The 27,244-nt window shown below is 36.7% G+C and overlaps 1 protein-coding gene across 4 annotated transcripts in view; it reads left to right on the top strand.

The window, feature by feature from the left end:
* The window catches only part of Cdc14a (cell division cycle 14A), a 170,028-nt gene that overhangs the window by 11,571 nt on the left and 131,213 nt on the right, over positions 1-27,244 (top strand). For 2 of the 4 annotated variants that reach the window (XR_007109761.1, XM_047560390.1), the window contains exons 3-5: positions 9,258-9,333; positions 14,939-14,983; positions 20,934-21,026. Coding sequence is in view for 1 of the 4 variants with exons in the window: in XM_047560390.1 (XP_047416346.1) it covers positions 9,258-9,333; positions 14,939-14,983; positions 20,934-21,026 (214 nt within the window). In the remaining 3 variants the exon portion in view is untranslated. The remainder of the gene's footprint in view (positions 1-9,257; positions 9,334-14,938; positions 14,984-20,933; positions 21,027-27,244) is intronic. The other 2 variants (XR_007109762.1, XR_007109763.1) reach the window with 2 other exon arrangements.

Below are 27,244 nucleotides of genomic sequence, written 5' to 3'. Positions count from 1 at the left end.
ACTAGTAATAAAATAGGAAGATAGTGTAAATTGAGGCCCCAAAGAGACATGGTAAGGACTATACCACCCGGGGGTCTGGAAGGCAACGTCAAGGGTTTTGGTTTTAATTCCAAGTGCTTAAAGGATTAAGTCATTGCCACAGGTTTTAGAGTTGGTATTTCCCTTTCAGGCCTCAGCTGTTGAATGAAACATGGGGGTTAGCCTTTTATGTACTGGGGATCAATCATCACTCTGTTTTCTGCCTAAGCAAAACATATATTGTCTGCAGAGCCCTCTTGCCTTCAGCACCTGCCTTTGAATAATCAGGTTACTTAACTCTGGTTGAGAATGTTCCTGTGGGAGTGGATTTTAATCTTGCTGGTACATTCCTGAAGAAGTCTCCTTCATTTACATTAATCTGAGCCTCAAAAGGGATTTTTATTAATTGACTTGTTCCAAATAGGGAAGTCACAGAATTACAGACCTGGATGCTGGAAGGTTCCTTGGTACCATCTGTTCTCTTGTTTGGCTCCATGGTAGAGTGGCCGCATGCACCCATTTTATAGATGGAACTGCTGAAGGCTTACATGACCTGCTGTGTCTGGGGATAAGAAGGTGTTAAGCAGAGAGGGCGTCCTCACACTCAGGGTAGAGTTCCTGGACCTTCCTAAAAACCTAGGTGATGCATCAAGGGACAGGGGAGAGAGTCAGTGAGGAGTTTCTCTCCTTCCTTTATGAGTTCAACAAATGCCAAATGTTAATGGAGGTCAGTACATACTAGTGATATCACATTCCTAACATACAAGACTGCTTTCTGATCTGTGGGTTTGTTCCCCAGCTCTGCAGAAAACATGATGAATTTCAGGGAGAAAGCTGTGTTCTCCCCTTTCCTGGGGAGACATTCTGAGGGAAGTTCCTCCTTTACTCACAGATCTAAAATATTGAGAGAACAGATGGTATCAAATAGGGCAAGTAGCCTTGAGGAGCACTGGAATGGTTGCATTTATTTCTCCCGAATGATAACTGCACTGACAGACCCTTTAATATATATAAATAAACTAGAAGTGTGATACGTGTATGACATGATAGTGGGAAGAACTTTAGAAGCCATCTAATTCAGTGACTTTGTTGATAGATGAGTATGTGGAGTCCCAGCAAGGCTGAGACACCAGCCGGGCACACAGGTTGATCAACTTGGTACTGGAACCCTGTAACTCCCAAGGGTCTTTAGTTCTGTGTGTATGGGCGTGTGCTGGGAAGTTGATTAGATGTTCAATCCTCTTCCCCAGGATGCTGGCGTCATTGTTGACTGTGTGGGTGGTTATGCCACAGGGTTTGAGAAAAACTCCAACTCATGTTACTGCTCACTGAGCAACTAGGACCTTTTAAAATTGTAATCATTAAGAGTTTCAGCCATGTACAGGAGTTTTATCATTTGACTGGAGAAGTATTGATAATATTCTAGTAATAAGATAAACGTTAGTTGGTTTGTATAGACCAAAGGCAGGACTAATTAATTTCACATGCACACACACGCACACACACACACACACACACACACACACACACACACACACATGATCTCAGTGTGTTTTGGGGGATACTGCTATTTTAGCAAGTATCATTCTGTAATAACATCTTTACTTCTCAGTTGGTGGTGAACTACTTGTGGGTAGCAACCAGTGGTCAGCAGATATTGAATGAGCAAATGAGTAGACAAAAAATGTCAGCAGTAATGGCAGAAAAAAATTAAAGGATCAATATGCCTTATGATGATATTATAGACTTTTTTTATCCTATTTTTTTTTATAGTACTAGGGATTTAACCCAGGGTCTTACATATACTAGGCAAGCACTCTGTCACTGAGCTACATCCCCAACCCTTTTTATTTTATTTTGAGACAGAGTCTGCTAAATCACCACGCTAACCTTGAACTTGCAATCCTTCTGCCTCAGCTTCCCAGTGGCCACCCTATTTTTAAAGCAGTTTTCTTTTTTGGCATCACAAATATCCTTTAGTTAATATGTTAACTTACAGTGTCTTGCTCAGAATAGATGGTCATAAATTTTATTGAATGAATGGGTAGTGCTTGGAATGTTGCTTATCTTTTTGCTGAGAAGTCAAAAAATTTCCATAAAGCTTCTAATATGTACAATGGAATATATAGCAGTGCTTCAAACAATTCCTCTGGTAATGGACTCACTTAAATTATAGTTTATTAGGAAAAAAAAACCCAAAGACAAAATAATAATCCATAAGCTTCACAAATTTTGTGAGAAGAGTTAGATGTGCAGGGCATAACAGAGGCTTCTAGACTGAGCCTTTCTTCCCCTCGACATCTGTAGGACCAGAACTGTGGGCAGTTGGTGACCCTGGTAAATGTGGGCTCTGATGCTTGAACTCCCCTTTCTCTGTCTTCCCCATAAAGAGATGGCCCTCCTTTCTCCCCTTCTTCCTCCATTGCAGGACTCCAGATGTTCCAGTTCTTTGAATTTCTTTGCTGTCAAAATTGGAAAGAATTTTATTTTAGTTGTTTACACTTATTAAATAAAAGATTGACTTTCACTTTCTACTTTATGAATTTCATTCTAATTATTGACCCATAATTTGTCAGCCTTGTTAAGGAAAGTATACTTATAGGTAGTTGGATTTATTTGTTCATTTATTCATTTATTCATTCATTTGGAGATGAGGGTACCCTGAACTAATAAAATAATGAATCCTGTTTTTTCTACCAAGTGAGACCAGAATACCCCTGGTTGCTGGAATGGAAAAGATACCATCTAGTGTCATGAACTGGGTTTATTTCTGTCATTTCTTCTCCCTTTTCACTGTCCCCAAGCTGATGACTTTCTCTTTTTCCTCTCTTACCCTGAACCCAACTTTTTCATTCTCCAGTCTTCATTCCAGTTTGCCTAAATACATATTTAATGCTCCTAGTATATTTGAAGTTTTTTAATTATCAATTGATTTTTAAAAATTTTGGTATTTCCCTCTCTTTAATGGTCTAATTTACCTATGTATTTCTATTTTTCCCTACCTCTGCTGAAGAGGATTCTTATAAAGAAGTATGTTATTGGAAGTTGTCTTCTTTATTCATGTCATTTTATTATATTGAAGTTAGTGATAAACCAAGCATGGTGTAAGCAGCTGTGACCACTTTTGCAATGATCTTGACATTTTCAGAAGTGTATTTAGCTAGTTAGAAAAAAAAAAATATAAAACTATATTATTATAAATACATTTTTTTTTTTTTTTACACTGGGGATTTAACCCAGGGTAGTTTACCACTGAGCCATATCCCTAACTCTTTTTATTTTTTTATTTTGAGACAGGGTCTTACTTAGTTGCTTAGGGGCTCCCTAAGTTGCTGAGGCCAGCCTTGAACTTGCAATCCTCCTGTTTCAGCCTCCTGAGGGGCTGGGATTACAGCATGTGCTGGCTAAATATTCTTATAAATATAAATGTTATAAAGAAAGGATATATTATATGACCTTAAGATATAGTTTGTAGGCTTTATATTTGTCTGGGACAATTCTGACTTTTGAAGACTTACCCTAATTTTCTCTTGGCTTTGCAAAATTTTTGACTGAATTTCTTAATATGACTTGAAGCTCTCTACCTCTTTGTGGGATATGAAGGCTAGTCTGCATTTCTTGGGCTGTGGCCAACAAAAAGCTGTGACATCTTTACTGCAGTTATCTTTGGATAATAACCTGTTCTTGTATCAGCCTGTTCTTTGAGGGACGGTGAGGGAGAGAGGGGACTAGATCTTCTCCCTTTTTTCTGTCATCTCGGTTCTAGGTCCCAACCTGACGTTTTAGATGTATCACATCTTTGAATAAAAATGGTGAATAAAAATGACCAGGTCCCAGTCTTGCTTTGGGAAATAAGTAGGCCCTTGAAGGGGAAATATATTGTCTTGTAACATTTTACCTATACTTCTTTCCTGGTATGTGGCAATTTCTTTAGTGTTTTGTAGTTATTTTTGTTCTTATCTTTTCATCTTTGTCAGTATGATTCATTAGTGTTTCACAGTGTCCAAGTCTGTAACCTTTAACTCCATGTAACTTTTGAACACTTTATTTTTCATATTTTTTATTGGTACATTATAGTTGTACATAATGGTGGGACTTCTTGTTACATATTCATACATGCACACAATATAACATGTAATTGGGCCAATTGGCCAGTATCATTCCCCAGTATTTCCCCTTTCCTTCCCCTGGGTCCCTTTCCTTTACTAATTTCCCTTCAGTTTTTATGAAGTTCCCCCACACCCATCTTTCTTTTCGTTTTTTTCCTCTCCAACTGCCACATGGGAGAAAACATATGACCCTTCACCATCTGGGTTTGGCTTATTTTGCTCAACATAATGGTTTCAAGTTCCATCCATTTTCCTGTAAATGACATAATTTCATTTTTCTTTATGACTCAATAAAACTCTATTGTGTACATATATCACATTTTCTTTATTCATTCATCCACTGATGGACACAGTCTGGTTCCATAATTTGGCTATTGTGAATTGTGCTGCTATAAACATGGGTATGCATGCATAGAATGATGAGTTTAAATCTTTTTTTTTTGCTACCCCGGATTGAACCTAGGGTTACTTAATCACTGATCCACATCCCCAGGCCTTTTTATTTTTTATTTTGAGACAGGATCTCACTCATTTGCTTAGGGCCTTGCTGAGTTGCTGAGGGCTGGCCTTGAACTTATGATCTTCCTCCCCCATCCTCCCGAGCTTCTGGGATTATAGGTGTGTGCCATCAATCCTGGCATGACTTTAATTCTTTAGGATAAATATCAAGTAATGCTATAGCTGGTTCATATGGTGGTTCCATTCTTAGTCTTTTGAGGAACCTCTATACTGATTTCAATAGTGGTTGTACTAACTTACAATCCCGCCAGAAGTGTAAAAGTATTCCTTTTCTCTATATTCTTTCTAGCATTTATTGTTTGTAATCTTTTTTTTTTTTGCGGTGCTGGGGATCGAACCCAGGACCTTAGTGCTTGCGAGGTAAGCACTCTACCAACTGAGCTATCCCCCCAGCCCCTATTTTTTGTATTCTTGATGACTGCCATTCGGACTGGTGTGAGAAGAAATTCCAGTGTTCTGCATTTCCCTAATTGCTAATGATTTTGAATATTTTTTCATGTATTTGTTGGCCATTTGTGTTTCTTCTTTTGAAAAGTGTTTGTTTAGTTCATTTGCCCATTATTAATTGAATTATTTGGGTTTTTGTGTATATGTTAAGGTTTTGAGTTCTTTATATATTCTGGATGTTAATCCTCTGTCAGAAGAGTAGCTAGCAAAGATTTTCTTCCATTCTGTAGGTTTTCCCTTCACATTCCTAATTGTTTCCTTTGCTGTGCAGAAGTTTTTTAATTTGATGCTATCCCGTTTAATATTGGTATTATTTCCTGAGCTTTAGGGGTCCTATTGGGAAAGGTTGTTTCCTGTGCCTGTGTTGACCCTACATTTTCTTTGGTCTAATTCCTAGGTCTTTAATCCATTTTTCTAATTCTGTGAAGAATGTCACTGGTATTTTGATGGGGATTGCATATAATCTGTATATTGCTTGTGGTAGTCTGACCATTTTAATAATATTAATTCTGCCTATCCATGAACTTGGGAGGTCTTTCCATCTTCTTGTATCTTCTTCATTTTTTTTTTTTCAGTGTTCTATAGTTTTCATTGTAGATGTCTTTCGCCTCATTGGTTATTCCTACTTTTTTTTTTTTTTTGAGACTTTTTTGAATGGGGTAGTTTTCTTGATTTTTTTTTTTTTTCTCAGCAGATTCATTATTGGCATATAGGAAAGCTGTTGATTTGTAACTTTACTTTGCTGAATTTGTTTATTAGCTCTAGCAGTCTTTCGGTGGAACTTTTTGGATCTTCTAAGTATAGAATCATATTATCTACAAACAGTGATTCTTTGATTTCTACCTTTCCTATTTTTGACCCTTTGTTCCCTTCTTTTGCCTAATTGCTCTGGCTAGAATTCCTAGTACTATATTAAATAAGAGTGGTGAGAGTGAGCATCCTTGTCTTGTTGAACACATTTCAATAGATGGCAAAACTGAAATTTTAATTTATTTAGCATTAGTTAATTTAAATTTAAATAACCACCTTGGCTACCGTGTTGGAGCATGTAGATCAATGTAAGAATGAGATCTGTATTTGATTTATTTTTCCCCTGTTATAGGAGTATGCTAATTTATCTTGGTGTTTGGTAAAAAAGGTATGTTTATTAACCATATTGCTTGCAAAAGTACATGCTTTGTGTTTGAAATTGAAGTTGCCTTGTATGAAACTGGAATTAGATAACTTGAATTTTTGTGCTTTTCTGAAGGTGAATCAAAGTGAGTTTAAAAAGCTGAAAAAATTTTATAATAAATTCTAAATTAAATATAAAATTCTACAAGTGTCAATATTTATATTCAAGATGAAATAAAACAAGGTATGTTAGCAGTGTTGCTTTCAAGTAGACCAAGGACAAGAAAATCTTTGTTATAGAAACAGGGTAGCCTTAATCAGTACTGGGCAGGTACATATTTATATACAGTTTTCTTTCTTTCTTTTTTTCTTTTTCTTTTTCTTTTTTTTTTTTGATGTTGGGATTGAACCCAGAGCCTCATAACACTGAGCTTTACTCCCAGTCCTCATCTTGTTGATTTTTGGGTGGGCTCTTGTTGACTGGTTTATACTTGTCGGTAATTAGGCTATAGGTATAGTTCATTTTGGATTCTTGGGTATTTTGTTTATATTCATAGCAAAGCATCACGCTGGGAACTTTAGAAGTAAATTGAGAACTTTTATTCCAAATTTGCAAGTTTCCTTTCTGTTGTTGTGCTCATAAAGTCTGTATACTGAGACAGCTAATTTTGGTGCTACCTGGAATAAAATTCCAAAATATTACCTACCTACCTAAAAAACATAAATACACAAGTTTAGTATTCTTTACTACCTAAGGCAAATGGCTATTGGCAGTTTTGATGTAGTGTAATGACATATTTATGATAGTGGAATCTGGGTGGCACAAAAAACTTAAATGACTGCTCAAAAGAACGGTATTTGGGGGATGGAGTTTTGCAACTTTTTGGTATTTAGTAAATTTATGGTCTGAGCTAAATTGAACTTAGAGCCTTAATAAGTGAACTATTCATAATGAACATTCCTTTCTGGGAGTTTTGTATCACATGTAGAGTGTTCTTCTAAGCACATAAAATGAAAACAATTCAATCCCTGATAGAAGGTCTTATGTTGTAGTTGATCAGAGAGGGCCTACTTTTAAAATTCTTCACAATACGTAGTATCATGTATACAGGGCAGAAAGGATGAGGGCTTTGAGCAGAGGTAGTAGTTCATGTTTCCTAAGGGAGTGTGGAAAGGCTTTGTGGAGAAGGTCGGATTTGAGGGAGCTGAAGGATTACAGAAAGTGAAAAGGCCAACATTCTAGGTAAGGAGATCAAAGTGAACAGAGGCTTATTTTTTTTTTTTTTTTTTTTTTTTTTTTGTGGTGCTGGGGATTTGAACCCAGGGGCTTGTGCTTGCGAGGCAAGCACTCTACCAACTGAGCTATATCCCCAGCCCTAGGCTTATGTTAACAATATGCATGGACTATTTGGAAATAAGGAATGGACATGCTTATTGAAGTAAAGGTTCTATTCCAGTACCTGGAAGCTAGAGTAGAGGTATGCTATCCAGGACTTTGATTGGTAGACCAAAGAATTATTATTATTTTATCTTTATTTTTATTTTTTAGTTGTAGATGGACACAATATCTTTATTTTATTTATTCATTTATTTTATGTGGTGCTGAAGATAGAACCCAGTACCTCATATGTGCAGGGCAAGCACTGTACCATTAAACTACAACCCCAGCCCCCCAAAAGTTATTCTTAAAGCATTTAGGAGGCAATCAACATTTTTGAATAGTGGGAGGATATGTGAGAAGTGAAATTTTTTTGAAGATTGATCTCTTGGTACAATATAGGATGATAGGGAGGGGGAGAGAGAATTGCAACGGTATAGGCATGAGATGAAGATCTGTTCTTCTGTTGCTGAAGTTGTTCTGACTTCTTCTTCTTCTTCTTCTTCTTCTTCTTCTTCTTCTTCTTTCTTCTTTCTTCTTTCTTCTTTCTTCTTTCTTCTTCTTCTTTATTTTTTTAGTACTGGCGATTGAACCCAAGGGTGCTTTACCACTGAGCTACATCTTCAGTCCTTTTAACATTTTTTAAAAATTTGAAACAGGATGTCACTAAATTGCTAAGACTGGTCTCAAACTTGGAATCCTCCTGCCTCAGCCTCCTGTGTTACTGAGATTACAGGTGTATGCCCTGTGCCCATCTTTTTCTGACTTCTGTTATTGTGGGAACTGAAGGGAAGGGAGGAATTAGAGTAATAACTTATTTGATTTATAAGAACTAAATTAATATTTATTTTCTTGCCCTACATGTTTGAGAGGTGTCATGCCTGAGTGAAAGGCATGAAAGGGAGAAGCAAAGTGGTTTTTAGTCTTGAGGGTTGTTCTGAAGGAAAGGTCGGTTTTGGACATTCTGAGTTTTAGGTATTAGGAGGTCTGTAGGTCTGTAGCTACCCACTGGTAGGTCCAGTGGGTAGCTTAAGATGGAAAAGACTGATACTGAATTTCAAGTGGAGGAGACGTCTCTTTTCCTTTGGGTTACCAGATAAATTCATGATAATGCACAAGAGAGAAGTTCTACAGATTGAGGACTGTGTCCTGGGGAATGTTAGGAGGTGGAGAGAGAGAGAAAGGAGCCAGAGTTTCTTATAATAGAGTGTTTGAGGAGAATGAAAACAGAAAACCACTGGATTTAAGATACCTGAGAATTGAGAGCATTTGAATGGAATAGTTGTAATCAGAAACCAGAGTATACAAGCTTTATGGCAAAGTAGGTAATAAAGAAATAAAACTAGTGTGTGTAGGCCATGTGCATGTTATATTCATGTTGGCTATTTCTTTACCTGCATTTCAGTTATTTTACTTAGATGGCATAGCAGGAAGGTAAAAGAAGGTGGAACTCAAAAACTGTTATACAAGTTTTCTGTTAAGAGGCTTGTTAGAACAACTAGAGTACATGAGTAGGGTAAAACCATTAGTTACTTGGATTATCACAAGTCAGAGTAGTTACATAATGATCCTTATTCCTGAAGATAATTGAAATCTGATTTCAAATTTAATAAAATTAAAACTACTGAAAATTGTACTTCTACTAAATGCTATTTTTTTTTTTTATATCTCAGTTTCTATGCAGATTTTGGGCCTCTGAACTTGGCAATGGTGTACAGATACTGCTGTAAACTAAACAAGAAACTTAAAGTGAGTATTATAGTGGTATACTTATATTCTGAAATTAAAACATTTGAACCAGGAAATCTGCCAGTGGGATTGCTACACACACATCATTTAGTTAGGTAATTTTGATTTTTGGAAATTTATGTGAGTAGTTCACCTCGAAATTGTAATAGATCCTTTTGATTACACCACAAAGGACATATTAACCTCTTTCATTTTTCAGGATGAGCTGCAATATGAGCTGGATTAAGTCATTGGAATAGTGATCCAGAAAAGAAAGCACAAATCCTTTTTAGGTTGTTAATGAGTCTCTATCAAATTCCTTCCAAGGTTAATTTTTCTGAAACCTTCAGATCTGCTTTCGTAGACACTGTTACCAAGTGATGAAGGGACTCATCATGATTGAACCTTTGGAGCACGATCATTTTCTGTCTTGTGGAGACTGAAATTTTTGCATATTGAACGTTATTTCTATAGAGTTAGTTGCCAAGTGAGATGGATGAACTGGAAGTGAGAGAACATATTTCCCTGAAAGGAGAGAATTCAGGTCATATATTCAGTATTCATCTATAGTGGGTTTGTTGTTGTTTTTTTTTTGGTCTTTTGCAGTGCTAAGGATTGAACTCAGGGCCTCATGCATGCTAGTCAGCTGCTCTACCACTAAGCTATATATATCCCCAGCCCTCACCTATCATTTTGATTTTGCTAAGGATCTGTTTTCATTTACTATACTTATATGTGGCTTTTGGAAGGTAACTTTTGTTTTTTTTCTTCTTAAACTCTGAGCATATAAAGAAAAGTGACATTTATATTCCTCCATTTGGTAAAGTTATCACATAAAAATCAATATTAATCCTTTTCTTCCAGTTATTAAGTGGACATCTTAAATATTCATTTGGGAGACAGAACACTACATAGCATGATCTTAAGATAACCACAAAATTATAATCCTCAGGTATTTTATTTTTTTCAGTTAGGTAAAATGTTGCTGTTATATGCTGCTGTGTCCTATACATATTAACCACTCAGTAATTATCTTTCAATTTGTCTTTTTATCAAATTTAGGTATAAAATGCTGTCTGGTGGAGAATTTTCTATAGAATGTGTTATGTGTTTATGAATTTACAGATTTTGCCATTGAACTTAAAGTGCTAAATGGTCATAGAATGATACCAAGGAGAGATTTTTTTGAAAGAAGTTAATAATTATATAACATGAAATCTATTACATTCAACTCTTTCAGGAATTAACTTATAAAGTAGCATCTGACTTGAAAATATATTTGCAAATACCTTTAACTAAACCAGATCTGTACTGTTCAGAAAAGAAGCTACTGTCAGCAGTTTAGGAAATAGAGTGTAAAACTTAGATTTTTGCAATCATCAAAGAAGTAGATGATATTCTTCTTACCTAAGATGAATTTTTAATGGTTGAACCAATAGGGAAAAGGCAATTAATAAATAATTGAAGTTCATGCTTTTCTTGTAAGGATCTAGTAATTTCTAGGCTTTCTTGATTAGTCATGTTAGTATATAGTTGGTATGAACCAGCTATTATAATCAACAACCTGGGACCCAAGTACTATCTGGAGTTACCAAAAAGAAAGAAATCATTGTTAGGAAAATAAAACCACTGATCTGACACAGTGTTCCACTTAAAGCAGTTGCACAAGAGTAGACAGATTGAATTAAGACTATTTTTTTCCTACCACATTGATACATAAAGGCTTGTTTTTTTTTGGTACTGGGAGTTGAACCCAGGGGCACTCAACCACTGAGCCACATCCCTAGTCCTTTTATTTTTTTATTTTGAGATGGGATCTCACTCATTTGCATGGGGCCTCCCAAAGTTGCTGAGGCAGACCTCCAACCTGTAATCCTCCTGCCTCAGCCTCCCTAACTGCTGGGATTACAGGTGTGCAACCACTATACCGGGCTTAAAGACTTGGTTTGATTTGCTTTTATTTACAAATGTTTCTTACAACATTATGAAGGTTTAGTAAGTCTAGATAGCCCCCTCAGTTCATTTCAATGATCAGGTCATTCTAGACTGGTTGCCTAGAATGACATTTTTAGCTTTAGAACAATTAATGGGCAGCCTGTTTCTTTCTGAACTTAAGTATTAATAAGTCTTGAGTTTTCTCAGTGAACCAAACAGCCAAAGACTCTTTGTAGTAAGAGAAAAATTTTAGTTTACCAATCTAAAGTTGGAATTGTTTCAGTCTTGTGGAATCTTAGTTTCTTTCTTTCTTTCTCTTTTTTTTTCTTTTTTTGCCTACCAGGGATCGAACTCAGGGGCACTGAAGCACTAAGCCACATCCCCAGCTTTTTTTTGTATTTTATTTAGAGACAGGGTCTCACTGAGTGGCTTAGCACCTCACTTTTGCTAAGGCTGCCTTTGAACTTGTGATTCTTCTGCCTCAACCTCCCAAACCACTGGGATTACAGGCGTGTGCCACCACGCCGGGCGAATCTCAGTTTATTCATCGGTAAAATAGGAATTCTCTTACAGAATTATATTAGAAATATATGTAAAGGGCTGGGGTCATAGCTCAGTTGTAGAGTGCTTACCTAGCATGTGTGAGGCACTGGGTTCCATTCTCAGCACCACATATAAATAAATAAATAAAATAGAGATCCATTGACAACTAAAAAAAAAATTAAGAAAAAAGAAATATATGTTAAAGAACTTTGTAAATTTTAAGACTAAGATCCTATACTAGATAAAGTCAGTCATATAATGTTTGTGAATTCTGGTAGTAAATTCAAAGTCATTTCTTCCATGAAATTTATGAAGACCCTCCTCTCATCCTCAATGCCATCATTTCCAAAAGGGAAAGCTGGCCAATGTAATTTTGGGAATTGAAATGACTGTTTAGTCAAGACTCAGAAAAGGAGTCCTGGGAGAGGTGTGTAAACTTGCCCAAGCTGCAAGGTGAGGTCAAGTCTCCGTTTTGTGTCCCTTGACTACATCCTTCACATACTTCTTTCTGCCTTTTACAATCTTCACCAGTTCATTGTTCCTACTACTTTGTCTTTCTTCGAGGATCCTTTTCCTTTTCCTTTTCAGTGGCTGTTACTGTCATTCTGGCTGCTTCATTTCCAGGAACCCAGACTCCAGGCTCTCCCATCTGGAATGTACCCTTCTTGTTATGTGCCTGGCTGACCTGTCTCTTACCCTGCTAGGAACTCTCGACCCTCAATCTCTGTATCCTCTCAGCCCATAGGCACCCTGCTGTTGTCTCTTGCCAACAGCTCATGGTTCCTCATTTTGGTAGGCCCTGGGCACCTTGCCTCTGTACCTGTTGCCTTACTTGCCTTTCCAGCGCCACACTTGATGTCTTCCCAGCAGACATCAAGTGTGCACCCAGTGCCCAGCGCAGAGTCACCAAATTCACAGAAGTTTCTGTTGACTTTGTCATGATTCCCTTCGTTTGCAGAATGCCTCTTACCTTCGGCCTGCAGAGGTTTCAGAATACCTTGCCCTCAGCATGCTGGTCTCCCTGTGTACTGATTTCTTAATCTGTTCTCCAGATTTTGCCTTCCTACTTGACAGAAGCTACTGTGTTTACACCTTAAACACAGAATCTGATGTAATTTGCTTGGTTCTCCGATTTCTTTACTACTCTGAATAATTTGGCATTTTATTTTCGCCAATAGTTTTATCTTGGAATTTTTCTCCTCTGTGATTTTTCTAATTTCTTTTGGCACCTTTTATTTTCTAGTTTGCATATTTTTTATTCCTTCTAGTAAAACTTCTATGATTTTTCTCTTTTATTCAATGCCATTTGTAGGTAGGTAGAATTTTGATGTGAATTTTATTTCAAACTCAACTTTCTCATTTCTTAAATGTCAAAAGGTATTTTTTTGGGTTGATGATTTGAGGTAGTGATTTGTCGCCTTATTTTGTGGGGGAAGCGGTGTCCATGTGCATTACAGTCCCACTGGCCTTAGTTTTAATTTGTTAATTGGAATGGAAAATTATCCATCAAACATCTGCTTAGATTAAAAATCCAAAAACAAAAATCACTATCACCAACAAAAAATCCTGCTGCTTATTTTAAACTGTACTTTAAAAAAATTGTTAGTACTAACAGTTATGCCATAATAGGTTTCTTTTCTATTTCTATTCAATAATTACTGTGAAGAAGGAAGCAACCAAACAAGGGAAGATTTATTGAAATGAGAACAGTTTGTAAAACTGTTTATGTTATTTCGTGTAAAATGTCATTGATGATTGATGGGCTAGAACAGGAATTATCAATCTGGTATTTCAAGGGATTCTTAAACCCCAAATTACATGTACACTTTTCTGTGTATTTACTTTTTCCTTCGGGATGATTCATAGCTTTTTATCAGGTTCTCAAAGGAATCCTTGGCACATACAATGCTAACACTGAGGCAGAATATAAGGGTTTTAAAAAGAGAAGGCTATACTAACAAGACAAAAATCATGGTATTTTAAAAAACAGAATACCTTCTCCAACTTAAACAGTAAAAAAAATCTTACAGTTACTAATATAATAATCTGAAAGTTTTATAACTATAATATGATTGAACTGGCTTTTTCTAAAATAGTCAATACAATTTTAATTATTGATTTCACTTTTTTTCTCAGAATATAAAATTCAAGTTTAGGGGAACTTTTTTTCTGGAAAAGGGGAACATTTCAGGCTGGGGTTCTAGCTTAGTGGTATGGAGTGCTTGCCTTGCACATGTGAGGCACTGGGTTTAATACTCGGTACCACATAAAAATAAACAAAAAATAGAGATATTGTGTTTACCTACAACTAAAAAATAGATTTAAAAAAATGGGGACATTTTCTATGGCAGTGATTTAAAAAAATTTTTTTTGATACTTGCTGTTGTGAGCAAATGGGACAATTACAGTAATCTTGAGAATTATTTTAAAAAGGATTAAAAGAATATTCACAGAAATGTAATTTTGAATTTACAAAGCATCCCACATAGTCCTTTCAGGGTGAAAGCGAAGGGGAGTGGACATCATAAAATGAAGGATTGCATTGAAGCATTGAGGTACCTGGCAGATGGTGGGGCTCCAGGAATGTCCTTGTTACTGAATGAATCAGTGCAGTAATTCTATCCTGGAAACCAAGCACCTGCCAGTGTCTCAGGTGGTTGTACACAAGAACTCTTTTGATATGATTAGACCACCCTCTTTTTATAACTACAAAAACATGTTATGATTTCTTCATGCAGGTCTTTTCTGTTTTAGGTTTATGGGCTTTGGGGAAAGAAAAACAAGTTCTTGTAGTTTAAAGAGGTACTGGGACACCAAAGCAGTAACTCACATGGGAAGCAGGTATATGCAGAGTTTGCAAGGCATGGACCTCTCACGTCCAGTCACGAATCTGTAGGCCAGAAGAACTCTCTTATAGAGAATTCTCATGCCTTCAACTATATGATCAACAAGATTAAATAATCCTATGAACAATTCTTCTGTGACATTTTGACTTCTACTTTAATCAAATATGCCATTTAATTAATGGAATATGTTGGGTTTGGAACAAAATGGACTGTACAGGGATCTTTTTCTTTTGAAATAAACAATTCAACCTATTTTATCTTAGCTCTAAATAAAACCATAAACCATATTTTGTTTTGTGCAGCCAAAGAAAATTTTCAAGAATATCCCTTTCCTGAGAAAGTTGGAGGTAAAACATATAGAGGTCATGGCTGCTCACAGGAAGACCTGTTCATTTTATTGCTTTTGCAGTGAGATGACCACTGATTGCTATGGAGGTGCTGATTGCTGCGGCCATTTCTGGGCTAGCCTAGTCACCTGTAAGAGAATGATGCCTGGGTCACCATGGTCCCTGTGCTGTGATCTATTTAATCTGACCGCCATCATTGGCAGAGCTTGCTTGTTTAGAGAAGTGCATGGGCTCTATTTCTTATTAAAGAGCATATTATCCTGGCTTCTTTAGCTCAACCAGACTGATAGCTTAATTAAACACAGTGTTCTAATCAAATAACTTAAAGATTTTACTTTTAAGCATGGCAAACAACTTTATGAAAAGGCTGCTTAAAATCTGCCTTTAAATGGATCATTAACTTTTATTTTTCTTTTGGTTCTGAGCTTAATTGCATCACCTTTTGTTGTTGAATGGTTAAATAGTTTGTGGTCTCCTGACCCAAGCTGAACAAGTGCATGATTTGTATGTGTTGCACAATACACAGATAGCCTGGGCAATTTGTTATTTGTGTAGCATGTCATCATTTTGTCTCTCTCTGAGTTGCTGTGGCTTATTTTCATTAGGAATGTTCTTATAGACTGCGACCTTTCATGCAGCTTTCCTTTCTGAGATAGAAAATGTCTATGTGTGTTGCGGGGGGGATCAACACCCTCATCTTAGTTTGTATTGTTCTATGATAGCAGTCACATTATTTTGGTTTACAAGTATCATGGTATACCTACTTCTGTGATTTTCATTAAAGTCATAAAACTTTTACATTCAGGTAAGCAACACAATTCTGGATACTTCTAGAGTTTTGTTTGTGTTAATTGATAGATATTCAACACTAAATCCTAGCTTTTATCTATTCTTTTTGATCTTGTTAAATGAGACAATTGTTGTACCTATAATTGAGGTTGTTTCACTGGTGCTGGTATGTTGTGAATGTATCCCTATGCAGTTATTCTCTTGTGTTTGTAATAAGTATTGGCCTATATTTTGCATCAAATATTCATTAGATTGTGAGCACACATGAGGCTAGAGACTGGGGCTCCCCTCCTAGAGGGTTTGATGCGCACAGCTGCTCCATTCATGCTGACAGAACCAATATGACTTTTTCAGTCACAGTATCCTGGCACCCAGGTATAGCAAACTGGTTGCCTATGGTCTGCGTTTAGTCTACACGCATATTCTGTTGGGCATGATTGCTGTCTTGAAAAATTTAAATTCATAGTCAACATCTGTGACTTAGGAAAATTTTCACATAATTCTGGATTTTGCACTTCTTTAAATTTTGTAGTATCTGACAATTGTGTGCTCAAATTCCTGTATGGGAGTAGCAGCAGGTTGGTCCCACTCCAAATTATGGATCCCTGAGAGCATCTGAGTTTGGATCCTGTGAATGAACTCTGTTTAAGTCAGCTTAATCCCAGAATCACTAAGGTACTTGTTTCTAAGGTGTTATCACCTGTAGGGCATGAATTTACAAATTGTAAGAAAGGTTTCTGAGGAATCTGGGGAAGGATGTTTTTGTAACATTCTTTTTAAACATGTATGACATGATATGGAGCTTCTTTGTAAGAGAAGTTAAAGGTCTTTTGGAGTCCTTGACACAGTGTTTTAGGATCTATAACATTTCTGGTGGTGGAACCAGTAGTATTTGTATGCAGCTATTCTCCAAAATCCAACAATATGTTAAGAGTAATGGATTTCAGTGTGCTGTTCCTGGACCCCCCAGCATCAGTATTACTGGCTGGGGAATTTTTATAAATGCAAATTCTCAGGGCCTGTTCCACTGAATCAGAAACTCTCGGTGTGGAATTCAGCAATCAGTGCTTTAATAAGCTCTCTAGGTGACTCTGAAGCAATCATTACCAGGATTAAATATAATGTAATAATATAACAATAAAATATATTTTAGATTTATTTCTGAGTTGGAGTCTCACTGTGTTGTCCAGGTTGGCCTCGAGCTCCTGGGCTGGAGTGAGCCTCCTGCCTCAGCCTCCTGAGTCACTGGCACAGAGGATATGTGCCACCACTCCTGACTTTACTATATATATATATATATATATATATATATATATATATAAATAATTTCTGACAAACTTTAGTACTGTTGACTACAGAATTTGTTATGGCCTCATAATTGAGATTTACACAAATTATCAAGCTCAGTGTGAGAGTTCTGGGTTTCTCCCACCTCCCACACTTGTGTGAATGTTCACAGCAGGCCCTCTTTGACTCCTGGTTTATGTTCTCCTGGTAAATGGCAGTATGCTCATTATACTCATTATATTTTAGCCTTGCCCAGGACCTCTGCCTTGGGAGACCTCCTTGGTGCTCTTTCTGGTGCTTTGAAAAACAATGAAATACAGTATAGGACCAACGGATGTTGACTGTCATCGTTGTTGGTGCTATCATTATAGATATTATAGAGGGCTGGCTGTATCCACTTCGGTTAAGAAAGTTCAGAGGCTATGTACTCCACTTTCAAGATAGAAATCTAAAATACAGGATGGATAGTGGTTGCAGATTATGATTTGTAATGGTCACATGTGTCTCCCTTCCAAGCAGGTCAGCAGGCCAGAGTTCTCAGGATTCCTTCTGTGACATTCTCTCCTTTATATTTAAAACTGTATTTACTTGATTTGACCAGTTCCTAACTTAGCTTTGCTGTTGTACCTTGTGTATTTGTGATCTGTGAGCTTCTCATGTAAAGTAAAATCTCTCTGTAATAGAGGGGATAGCTCACTAAAAACCAGAGTTCATGGTGTAACTTTGCAGGTGTCCTCCTTGAAGGGCAAGGACCCTCTGCCAGAATGCAGAGGAGACAGACCAAAGTGAGAAAGAGGCAGCTGTTCACTTGGAGGACATGATGTTCTCCTGTGATTAAGGCAGAACCTGAGAAAAATCTGCAAGGTTCATTAATTAGAGGTCTGTTGTCTCTAAACTCTGCCTTCTTTTCCTTGCATGGGAAGGGTCTGGAAGGCTGAGTTAATATCTTCTGAAGTACTTGGTCATCAGTGTCCACCTGGAATGGTATTGTTTCCCCTAAGGAGCTTTGATTATGTAATAGGTAGTTTTTTTTTTTTTTTTTTTTTTTTTTTAAGGGAGGGGCATGTTAAATGCTTGAAAAGAAAAAAATCTTGAAGAATTTTTGTATATTAATTGATCATGTAAATCATCAGCTAAATAATTTAAGAAATGCTTTATTATCCCTAAAAATTTTCATAGCATATCAGAATATTTTCTCTGTTGAACATGACTTGTAGAAAGCTAAGGGGTAGGGTGACCTGTAGAGGGAAGCCTGGCTGTGGAAAGGAGGGAAATTAGGACAAGGCCAGGACACATAAGGTTTTCCTCTGTTATCATTCATTTTGAATTAGTTGTGCTTCCTTTAGCCAGAACTCAACCCTTTGTGATTTGACCTAGGAGACACTGGCTAAGCTTCACTAAGCAGAAGATCATTTCTTGGCTGTAGTGCTTTTAAAACTTAGAAATTCTAATTCCAAAAACATCTGAGCAAGGTAAATGTTAGACACTTCAAAGTTTTCCCTATAAATCAGGCAGTAAGTTCTAAAAAAAAGAAAAAAAATTAATTGTATTTGTTTCCTTTTGGCAGCTTCCCATAGGAAATATTTTAAAGTAATTAAAATTTCTAGGTAGATTTTTATGGAGACCATTTTTTTGTGATGTAATTTTTGAAAGCTTATAAAGTTTAAGAAACTACTGAAGTTTTAAAAAATTTTGATTTGAATTATATTTACTTGAAAACATTTATAGATATACAGTGACAGACAAGTCTCCCTCAGAATTCTGTCCTCCAGCTTCATGGTTCCATTCCAAGGTAGTCTCTGTCTCACAAATAATTTAGAACAAGAGAGAGAAAACAAATAAGTAAACACAACAAATTCCAGAACAAAAACTTGAAACAAATATACCCAGGAAATGAACATTGGTGATAGAAGAACAGCATTTTGGCCAGGAGATTTGTAAAATAAATAAAATTCCACATCATAAACTATAACAGTAATTTGGCACAGAACCTAAAATTCTTGTAGAAAAGAGCATCACAGCAGATAATTCGAACTTCAAGATAGATTGTTGACGTTTTCTTCCCTTTAAGGAACTAGGAAGGTAAAATTTGAGAGATACAGGGAGCCAGAAGAGTCCCGAAGCTCAGTCTGACTCATGGATGCCCAGTCTGACTCCTGTTCCTGGAGAGACTGTCCTGGGCCAAGCAGTCTTTAGACATTTGGGATTCAGAGACAATAGGGGTACTTAGGTCTAAAGAGCCTAAGTACTCCCTGTCCTTTTGGTAAATCAGACACAACTTATTGATGGAGAATGATAAGTGGTAAAGCCAACCACCAAGAAATAGTAAAATTAAATAGGAAAAGGAAATGTCCAGGCGGCGAATAGTTTCAAATTGAGAAAGCAAGCAGACAGATGTTAACACCATTGCTAGTGACCTTGAAGTCTTTAAGATAAAGTATTAACCTGACTGAGGTGAATTGAATAAAAGATTCTGCTTTTTTCCTCCTCATTTCATAGGAGTATTTTCATAAATTTGTCAGTAAATAAAGGCATTGATAATAGAGAACTATCTCTGAGTCAAACATTAACTAAAAAATTTTTTTAGGTATTGATGATAGACCTTTATTTTATTCATTTATTTATACCTAGTGCTGAGAATAAAACCCAGTGCCTCACACATGCTAGGCAATGGCTCTACCACTGAGCTATAACCCCAGTCCCCAAACATGAATTTTTACAGATTCATTTAAAGCAGGACACTACCATTTTTAGAAAATGTGATTTTTGATTATTAAAGAAATGCATGAAGGGGTGATGAGAATTTCTTGGCTCATAGCTGGGATACACACAGCTACATTGTTGCATGCAAAAGCCAATATGATGCAGTGTAGTTCTTAGAATAGATTCCAGAGTTTCTTTCCTTATAAGAAAAAGCAGGGTAAAGGATTCTCTGTGGGGTATGATCAGTGTACAAGGAATAGAAAGCCCCCTTTATGGTCAATATGAATTTATAGAAAATATTACAAGATACTTATGTACTTATATTTTGATAACCATTTGTTAAAATACTGTAATTGTTTTGAAATACGAGGAAATTGAGTAGATCTAATTGAGTTATATCATGTTCTCATTATAGTAGATTTGAGTTTTGATTAATAATTTGATTTTTTTTAACAGATCTTTTTATTTGTCACTTCTTTTCATGTTTAACATGTATACAGCATACCATGATGCTTATTTTGGGTTTAAATAGTTGAGCATGCAGCATAGTGTCTGACATATAGCAAGTGCTTAATTAATTGTTTGAACTCACAAATTTAATATTTGACTGGTGTACTAAGATGTTTGCTAATTTACTTTTGATGATTCATCTTTTCCCATTTACCACATTTTCATTTAATTAAAAGGGAATTATTAGAGCACATCTTTGAGAGAAATATTAATATTCATCTCTAAAAATAAAAAAAATTTAGAGAAGACTATAGATGGGTTGACTCATTTAAAGATAAACTAAAATATGAAAAGTACGGTAACTTATGGGAGGGGCATGTGGGGAGTGAAAAAGAGTACTGCATGTAAATCAGGAATAAGTCATCAGAAATGGTTTTTATTAATAGAGGTCTCAGTGATTTCATTATTTTCCATCATATTAGTCTCCCTTCTTAGAGAGAAACATGTTTGTTATATTGTCAATTTTTACATCATGGTGGCTGCAAAAAAGTGAAATAAGAACCACTGTGCTGGTGTTCAAATGCCATAGAAGTTAAAATTGAAAGGTGTTAAATTTGTGGATCCTAAAACATCTTGGCAGTTAAGGGATGATGGCTACCTTCTGTATATTTTAACATTGTCTTTATGGTTATGCTAATTTTTGAACATTCCCTCTTTCTAGTCATACAGCTTATCGAGAAAGAAAATAGTGCACTACACCTGTTTTGACCAACGGAAAAGAGCAAACGCAGCGTTTTTGATAGGTGCTTATGCTGTAAGTACTTTCTTCATGATTATTTTCTATAATCAGGCCGGAGGAAACCTGACACTGTCAATAAATCCTAGCCACTTTTCCAGTGGGACTGAGAGAGAGAGAAGATTATTAGCAGTTTGGGAACTGATCAGGAATGGAAAGTGTGGACTAGCATTGATGCAGTGTATTTTCTCTAGATTTTATTTCCTAGTAGCTTGTAAGAGAATTTTGGAAACACAATATATAGCTTGGAATCCACAGTTGTAAAAGTGTGTTAATAAAAAGGAAACCTAGCAAGAACATTTCCAAGAAAAAAAAGTATGTGTGTGTGAAATGAAATATAATACTAACAAAAGATTTTTAAAGCCTGTTACGGTGTTTCGTTTTATGGGAGAAGAGGAAATCCTAAATTGCACAGGGGAGAATTATTATTACCATTATTTTTGTCAAAACATTCATTCAGCCATACAAATATTTATAGTAGAAAACCTGAATATAAGTAATGTATATATTATAGCTTCCCTAATAAGTCCTTTTAAAAATAATTTTGAGCAGAAATTTTGTTCTCTGCAAGCACAAAAATATCAATATGAATTCCATATGAACATATTATAGTTTCTGGAATTTTCTATGTGTATTGACATTGGGTAAAAACTTAGAAGGTAGAAGTGTTCAGGGTTAAAATGTACTTGCAACCTAGAATGGCATTTGAGGGATATGTCTGATATCCAGTTAGGAATATGTTGGTTGAAAGGCAGGGAGAGAGGTTTCATTTCCCATCTTCCTTGGGGAGAGCCACTACTTCTCTGAAGCCCAGACATACTGCTGCACAATCTTTTGAGGGCCTCATCCTGAAGACCTTGACAGAAGGGGCACCAGCTAGTAGACATCAAAGTCTGCCACATCAGATGCAAAGCTCTGGGGAACAGAGCCCAGAGGTACTGTTGGGAAGGCTGTCAGATGTTGCAGGGCACAGGCAGAGAAGGCAGCAAGCTGACAGCCAGAGTGTCCGGGCCTCCTAGGTGTGAGGTGCCTAGCTCTGCCCACACTTTCTCCCAAAGCAGCTGCGGTAAGCCTTGGGCTATTCTTTGTGACCCCTTTTCTTTCTTGCTCTGTAGACAGTATGGTACAGTATAAGGAGTAGTGGATAAGAATCAGAAAGGCATGAGTTTTTCATGCTTAAAGGACTTTGATTATTGGTAAGCCATTTTATTTCTCTTAGCTTTGTTTTGTTTCTTCATCTGTAAAATGAGAGGGTTCGATGTAATGACCCCTAGATTTTCCTTCAGTTCTTAGGATACACAGTGCCAGCGAAGCTGTTGCTTTTATTTTAAGAGTATACATAAAAGCTGGCTGTTGGCAGGAAGGTTCAGTGAAGGGCTGGTGAACTGAATTAAGCAGGCATGCTTATTTTTCAGTTTACATTGATAATTACTACTCATTTGGAACTGATGATGGATGCTGTGATTAAAATATGGGGCGCCTCTCCTGATCTCTGAACTGAAGCCATGTAAACAAGTGTGTTTTTCCTGTGGGGTTTTGTGATGCTTTGTGAGCCTGTAATTTGTGGTTCCTTTGTCATAAAGGATTGCCATCAGAAGGGTCATCATCTGCTGATCCTCTTTCTTTCCCTGCTTTCTCTTCCTTGCCCCTTCTCTTTTTGTCTGTTTTTTTTTTTTTTTTCCTGTTTTGTTCAGTGTGACCCTTCTTTTTAGCAGGTACCTCCAGAATTTTGAAGTCTAGTTATAATAGATGCATTGAACTCATGATAAAATATGTCTTCTAATGCAGAAATTTCTGTCACTTTAAAGCAACCAAAAACATCACAGTGTGGTGGAAGAAGTGCTGAGTACAGTGTGAGCTCATCTTACATGCTATTTATGGTCCTGACTGTAAAGTGATTATCTTTGTATTGGTCATTTCCCAGTTCATTTTCTTTCCTAATTTTGGAGCTGCATTCCCCAGAAAGCTGCATTACACAAACCCTTAATAAAAATGAAACTACGAATTATAGTCTTAAAGAATGTTTTATGCCGTTCTTCAAATCACTTGAATGCTCCTACTTGTTGACACAAATTTTGAAAAAAGATAATAATGTGCATTACATTTAGGTTTCCTTTACATTTCACACGTGCTTCATTGTTGCTAGTTGGGTCAGTCTCAGTCTTATTTGAAGGAATCTTCCCTGAATACAAAGGATCTCAACCTTTACAGCAGCAACAGAATCTGTGAGACAAACTAGCTAGGTGTGTGTTTTACCAGAGAGAAGTCTTTAACAGTGACTGTGTCCCTCCTTTTAAAATAAGGAGTCAGCCCTCTCTCAAGGAGTATTGACTAAAAAATATTCTGTACTAGGACAGACCATTTTCTCAGAGCCTTGGTTTTCTTCTTGGTAAAATTTGGGTAATACTAGGGTTTCCCTGTCTACTTCACAGAATTTTTCTGAAGATCAAATATCCAACGGCCTGTTTGATAGCTCTACGTTTTATATCTAAAGGATATCTCACAGTTATGATGGCAGAAGAGAACTTTTTTATTCTTTCTCTCCCTAAATCAATTTATTTCCTAGTCACCTCCTTTCTAGTTACAGATTAACTGCCACACCTACTTTTCTATATCAAAAGACAGTGGTCATTTTCCTTCCTTTTCCCTCATCCTCTTTGTGCTTGCTGTAAGTTTGGTCTGCTGTCCTTCCACAGCTTGTATGGAATCAGAACACCTCTTTTTATTGATTGCTGGCCCCAGCCACTGCCGTCGTTCACCTGGATTACTACCACAGCTTCATGCATTGTTTCCTTTTTTACATTTTTAAAAAATTTATCTTTAATTTAGTTGCCATACCATTGACAGAGTAGTCTTTTAAAAAATATAAGCTGGATCACATCATTATCCTGTTTCACATCTGATTGCTCCCCGTTCTTGGCATGAAATTCATCCTTCATCAAGTTCTAGTGCAGTGGGATACTTTCTAATCTCAAGGGTCGACCTCTGTCAGGCTATTCCCTTCACGCTGGTCTTCTACCCGTGGAGGTCTCAGGCTCACTTCCTTGAGAAAGTCTTGATATTTATGCTGCCTAGAATGTTCTTACTTTACTACAGTAATCTTCTTTTCTTTCTTTTTGCTTTTTGCAGAGCTGGGAATTGAACCCAGGGTCTTGCTCATGTTAACCAAGCTTTCCACCTCTGAGCTACATCCCTAGCCCTGGGACATGCTTACTTCAGACCTTTGCATGCCTGGTTCCTTCTAATGTTACCCTTTTAGAGAGGCTTTCTCTCAGATTTTACCCAGCTCCTCCCTTAGTCATCCCTGGGCCTTTACTCTTTTATTTTCTTTAGAGTACTCTACTATTTGAAATTACCTTGTTTGTTTATGCATTTACCTGTTTATTATCTCTTTCTCAAACTAGAGGGTAGGGACCTTATCTGTTCTGTTCACTGCTGTGTCTAGAGGGTGATAAAATATTTAATCAGTTGAATTGGAACCTGGCCACAAAGCTGAGGCAGAGTCTGTAGGCTTCCTGCTGTGCTGAATCATAGGCACGTTTAGGGTATTGGATTGGGGTACCCTTAGGAAAACACAAGGATGGCCAGTGTGGATGGGGTATGCGCTGGGAGCAGCAGGTATTTACCAACTGGTGTGGAACTATTTCAGTACTTGAGCACTATTATGGTTTGAAATGAAGTATCCCCCAAAGGCTTATGTGTTAAGGACTTGCTGCAGTGCTGCAATATTTGGGATCGAGGTTGGGGGTGACTTTTGGAAAGTGAATGGATCATAAGGGCTCTGATCTTAGTGGATTCATCTATTCATAGATCCATACTTGAATGACTAATGGGAGGTGTTGGAAACTATGGAAGGTGAAATCTTGTTGGAGGGAGTAGGTCCTTGGGGACATTTCCTTGGGGACTATATCATCCCCCTGGCCCCTTCCCTTCCTTTCTTTCTCCTGTTTCCTGGCTACCATGAAGTGAGCAGTTTTGTTCTGCCACACCCTCCCAGCCATGATGCTCTGCTTCACCTCAGGCCCAAAGTAATGGACCTGGCTGACCTTGGCCTGAAACCTCTGAAAATGAGAGCCAAAATAAATCTTCCTAAGTTGATTTTCTCAGGTATTTTGTTACAGTGATTGAAAGTTAATATAAACACTGAGTATCAACTTTAGAACTGTGCCAGGTGCCTAGTAGATGCTCCGTAAATATCTGCCAAATGAATAAATGATGGGGTGACAAAATAGGAAAGAAAAAAGGTAATTCATGGGCAACTCCTCTGAAAATGATCAAGTTGGACATAAAGTGGTGTCTCAAAACTCTTAAGATGATGACTGAGCCACTTGTGGTCTCTAAAGATATAGAATCAAAGACAATTTTTAAAAATAAGGTTTTATTTTTCCAAAATTGCAATTATGATAAAATACATATATCATAAACCTTACTATCTGAACTATTTGTAATATGTGATTGTTTAGCTTAGAAAGTTAAGTTCAGTGGTAAGTATTTTCATATTGCATGCACCTATCACTGCCTCTTGCTTTTGAGTGTGACATCTTGTGGCAAACATGATGCATCCGCAGAGTCAGAACTTGCATGTGGTTTCTTAGTTGGAGGATGACTTCAGGTATGCCACAGAAGATTCTGTGTTTCTATTTCATTATCTCTAAATGGGCAGAGCCTTTTTGATCCCTTTTAGAGTCATAAGCATCAAAAAGCGGTTGAGTCCAACCTGGGCAATTTAGCGAGACCCTATCTGAAAAAATAAAATAAAAAGGACTGGGGATGTGGCTCAGGAGAGGATCCATAGAAAAGGAAACTGAAGACGGGGTTGCTGGAGGGGTGTGATCAGTGGGGGGTCACAGTACCACTTAACAGTGGTATAGGCTTCCTTATCTCTTTACTTCTTAAGCTGTGATATCTCGTTCCTTGATTGGAGGTCTCAAACTTTAAGATGAGATAAATTTTGCCAGAAAGATGTTCCCCTTCTGAGGCAACCCTCACTGCAATTGCAGAGTTAGGAGCTTGGATCGTGATGGCATCCAGAATACTCTAATGTAAGGATATATATATAAATATATATATATATAAATATATATATAATGTAATATATATATAAATATATATATATAATGTAAGGATATATATATATAGTTCAGATAGTAAGGTTTATGATATATGTATTTTATCATAATTGCAATTTTATATATATATATATAATGTATTTATATATTATTTTATCATAATTGCAATTATATATATATATATATAATGTATTTATATATTATTTATTATTATAATATTATTATATATTATTTATTATTTTATTTATTTATTTGTTTATTTACTTATTTTTGGTACTGGGGATTGAGCCCAGGGGCACTGAGCAACATCCCCAGCCCTTTTTAATTTTCATTTTGAGATAGGGTCTCACTAAGTTGCTTAAGGCCTCACTATGTTGCTGAGGTTGAACTTGAGCTTGCAAACCTCCTATCTCAGCCTTCTGAGTCACTGGGAGCACAGGTGTGCAACACTGTGCCCTGCTCTCATGTGAGTTTGAAGAAGATGACTTTTCACATTCTAAGAATGAATTAATTAGGTACTTGCCATGTGCTTCAAGACTAAGAACCTCACTCTATGTTACTGTATGGTTTTCAGTTCACAGACCTATGACAACTAGGCCAAGGAGAATTTCAATCAGGTTATAATGACTGAAGAAATGGAAAAATATATCTATGAGAGGTTAAATGTGATTGGTTAGCTTAGAAAATTAAGTTCAGAGTTAAAGAATCACAATTTTTTTTTTTTCAGATTTGTGGAAGATGCTTAAATAGATGGTAACCACATTGTGCTTTCCTAACTGAGTTGTTAAGTCCTTGCATTACTAAAGGAGAGGTCTCCATTTTATATTTACTGAGACTAGCCTAGACCAGATGTTATGTCTGAATTGGAAATGACAAGACTGAGCTTTGTAGACTTTCTAACCATGTCTGTGTCTGCTTTTTATTTTGCAGACTACACATAAGGGCTTATTAGTTATATTCCACTACTGTGTCTACTGACTAATTGCAGATGCTGTTCTCCATCTGGCTTAGTGATGGAGAGCAAGGACTCTAGCACAGCCACAGGTCAGCTTTGAATCCACTTGTTAGTATTGTGTCTTGAGCAAGTTATTTCATTTGTCCAAACTCCTGTTTTTGTCCTTTTTCATCTTTAAAATGGGGATAATACTGTGCTGCTGAACAGAGCTG

Source organism: Sciurus carolinensis, chromosome 1 (genome assembly GCF_902686445.1).
Source record: "Sciurus carolinensis chromosome 1, mSciCar1.2, whole genome shotgun sequence".
In the NCBI taxonomy this organism is placed as follows: Eukaryota; Metazoa; Chordata; class Mammalia; order Rodentia; family Sciuridae; genus Sciurus; species Sciurus carolinensis.
Note: the sequence above shows the minus strand (reverse complement) of the source record. Positions and strands in the feature narration are given on the sequence as shown.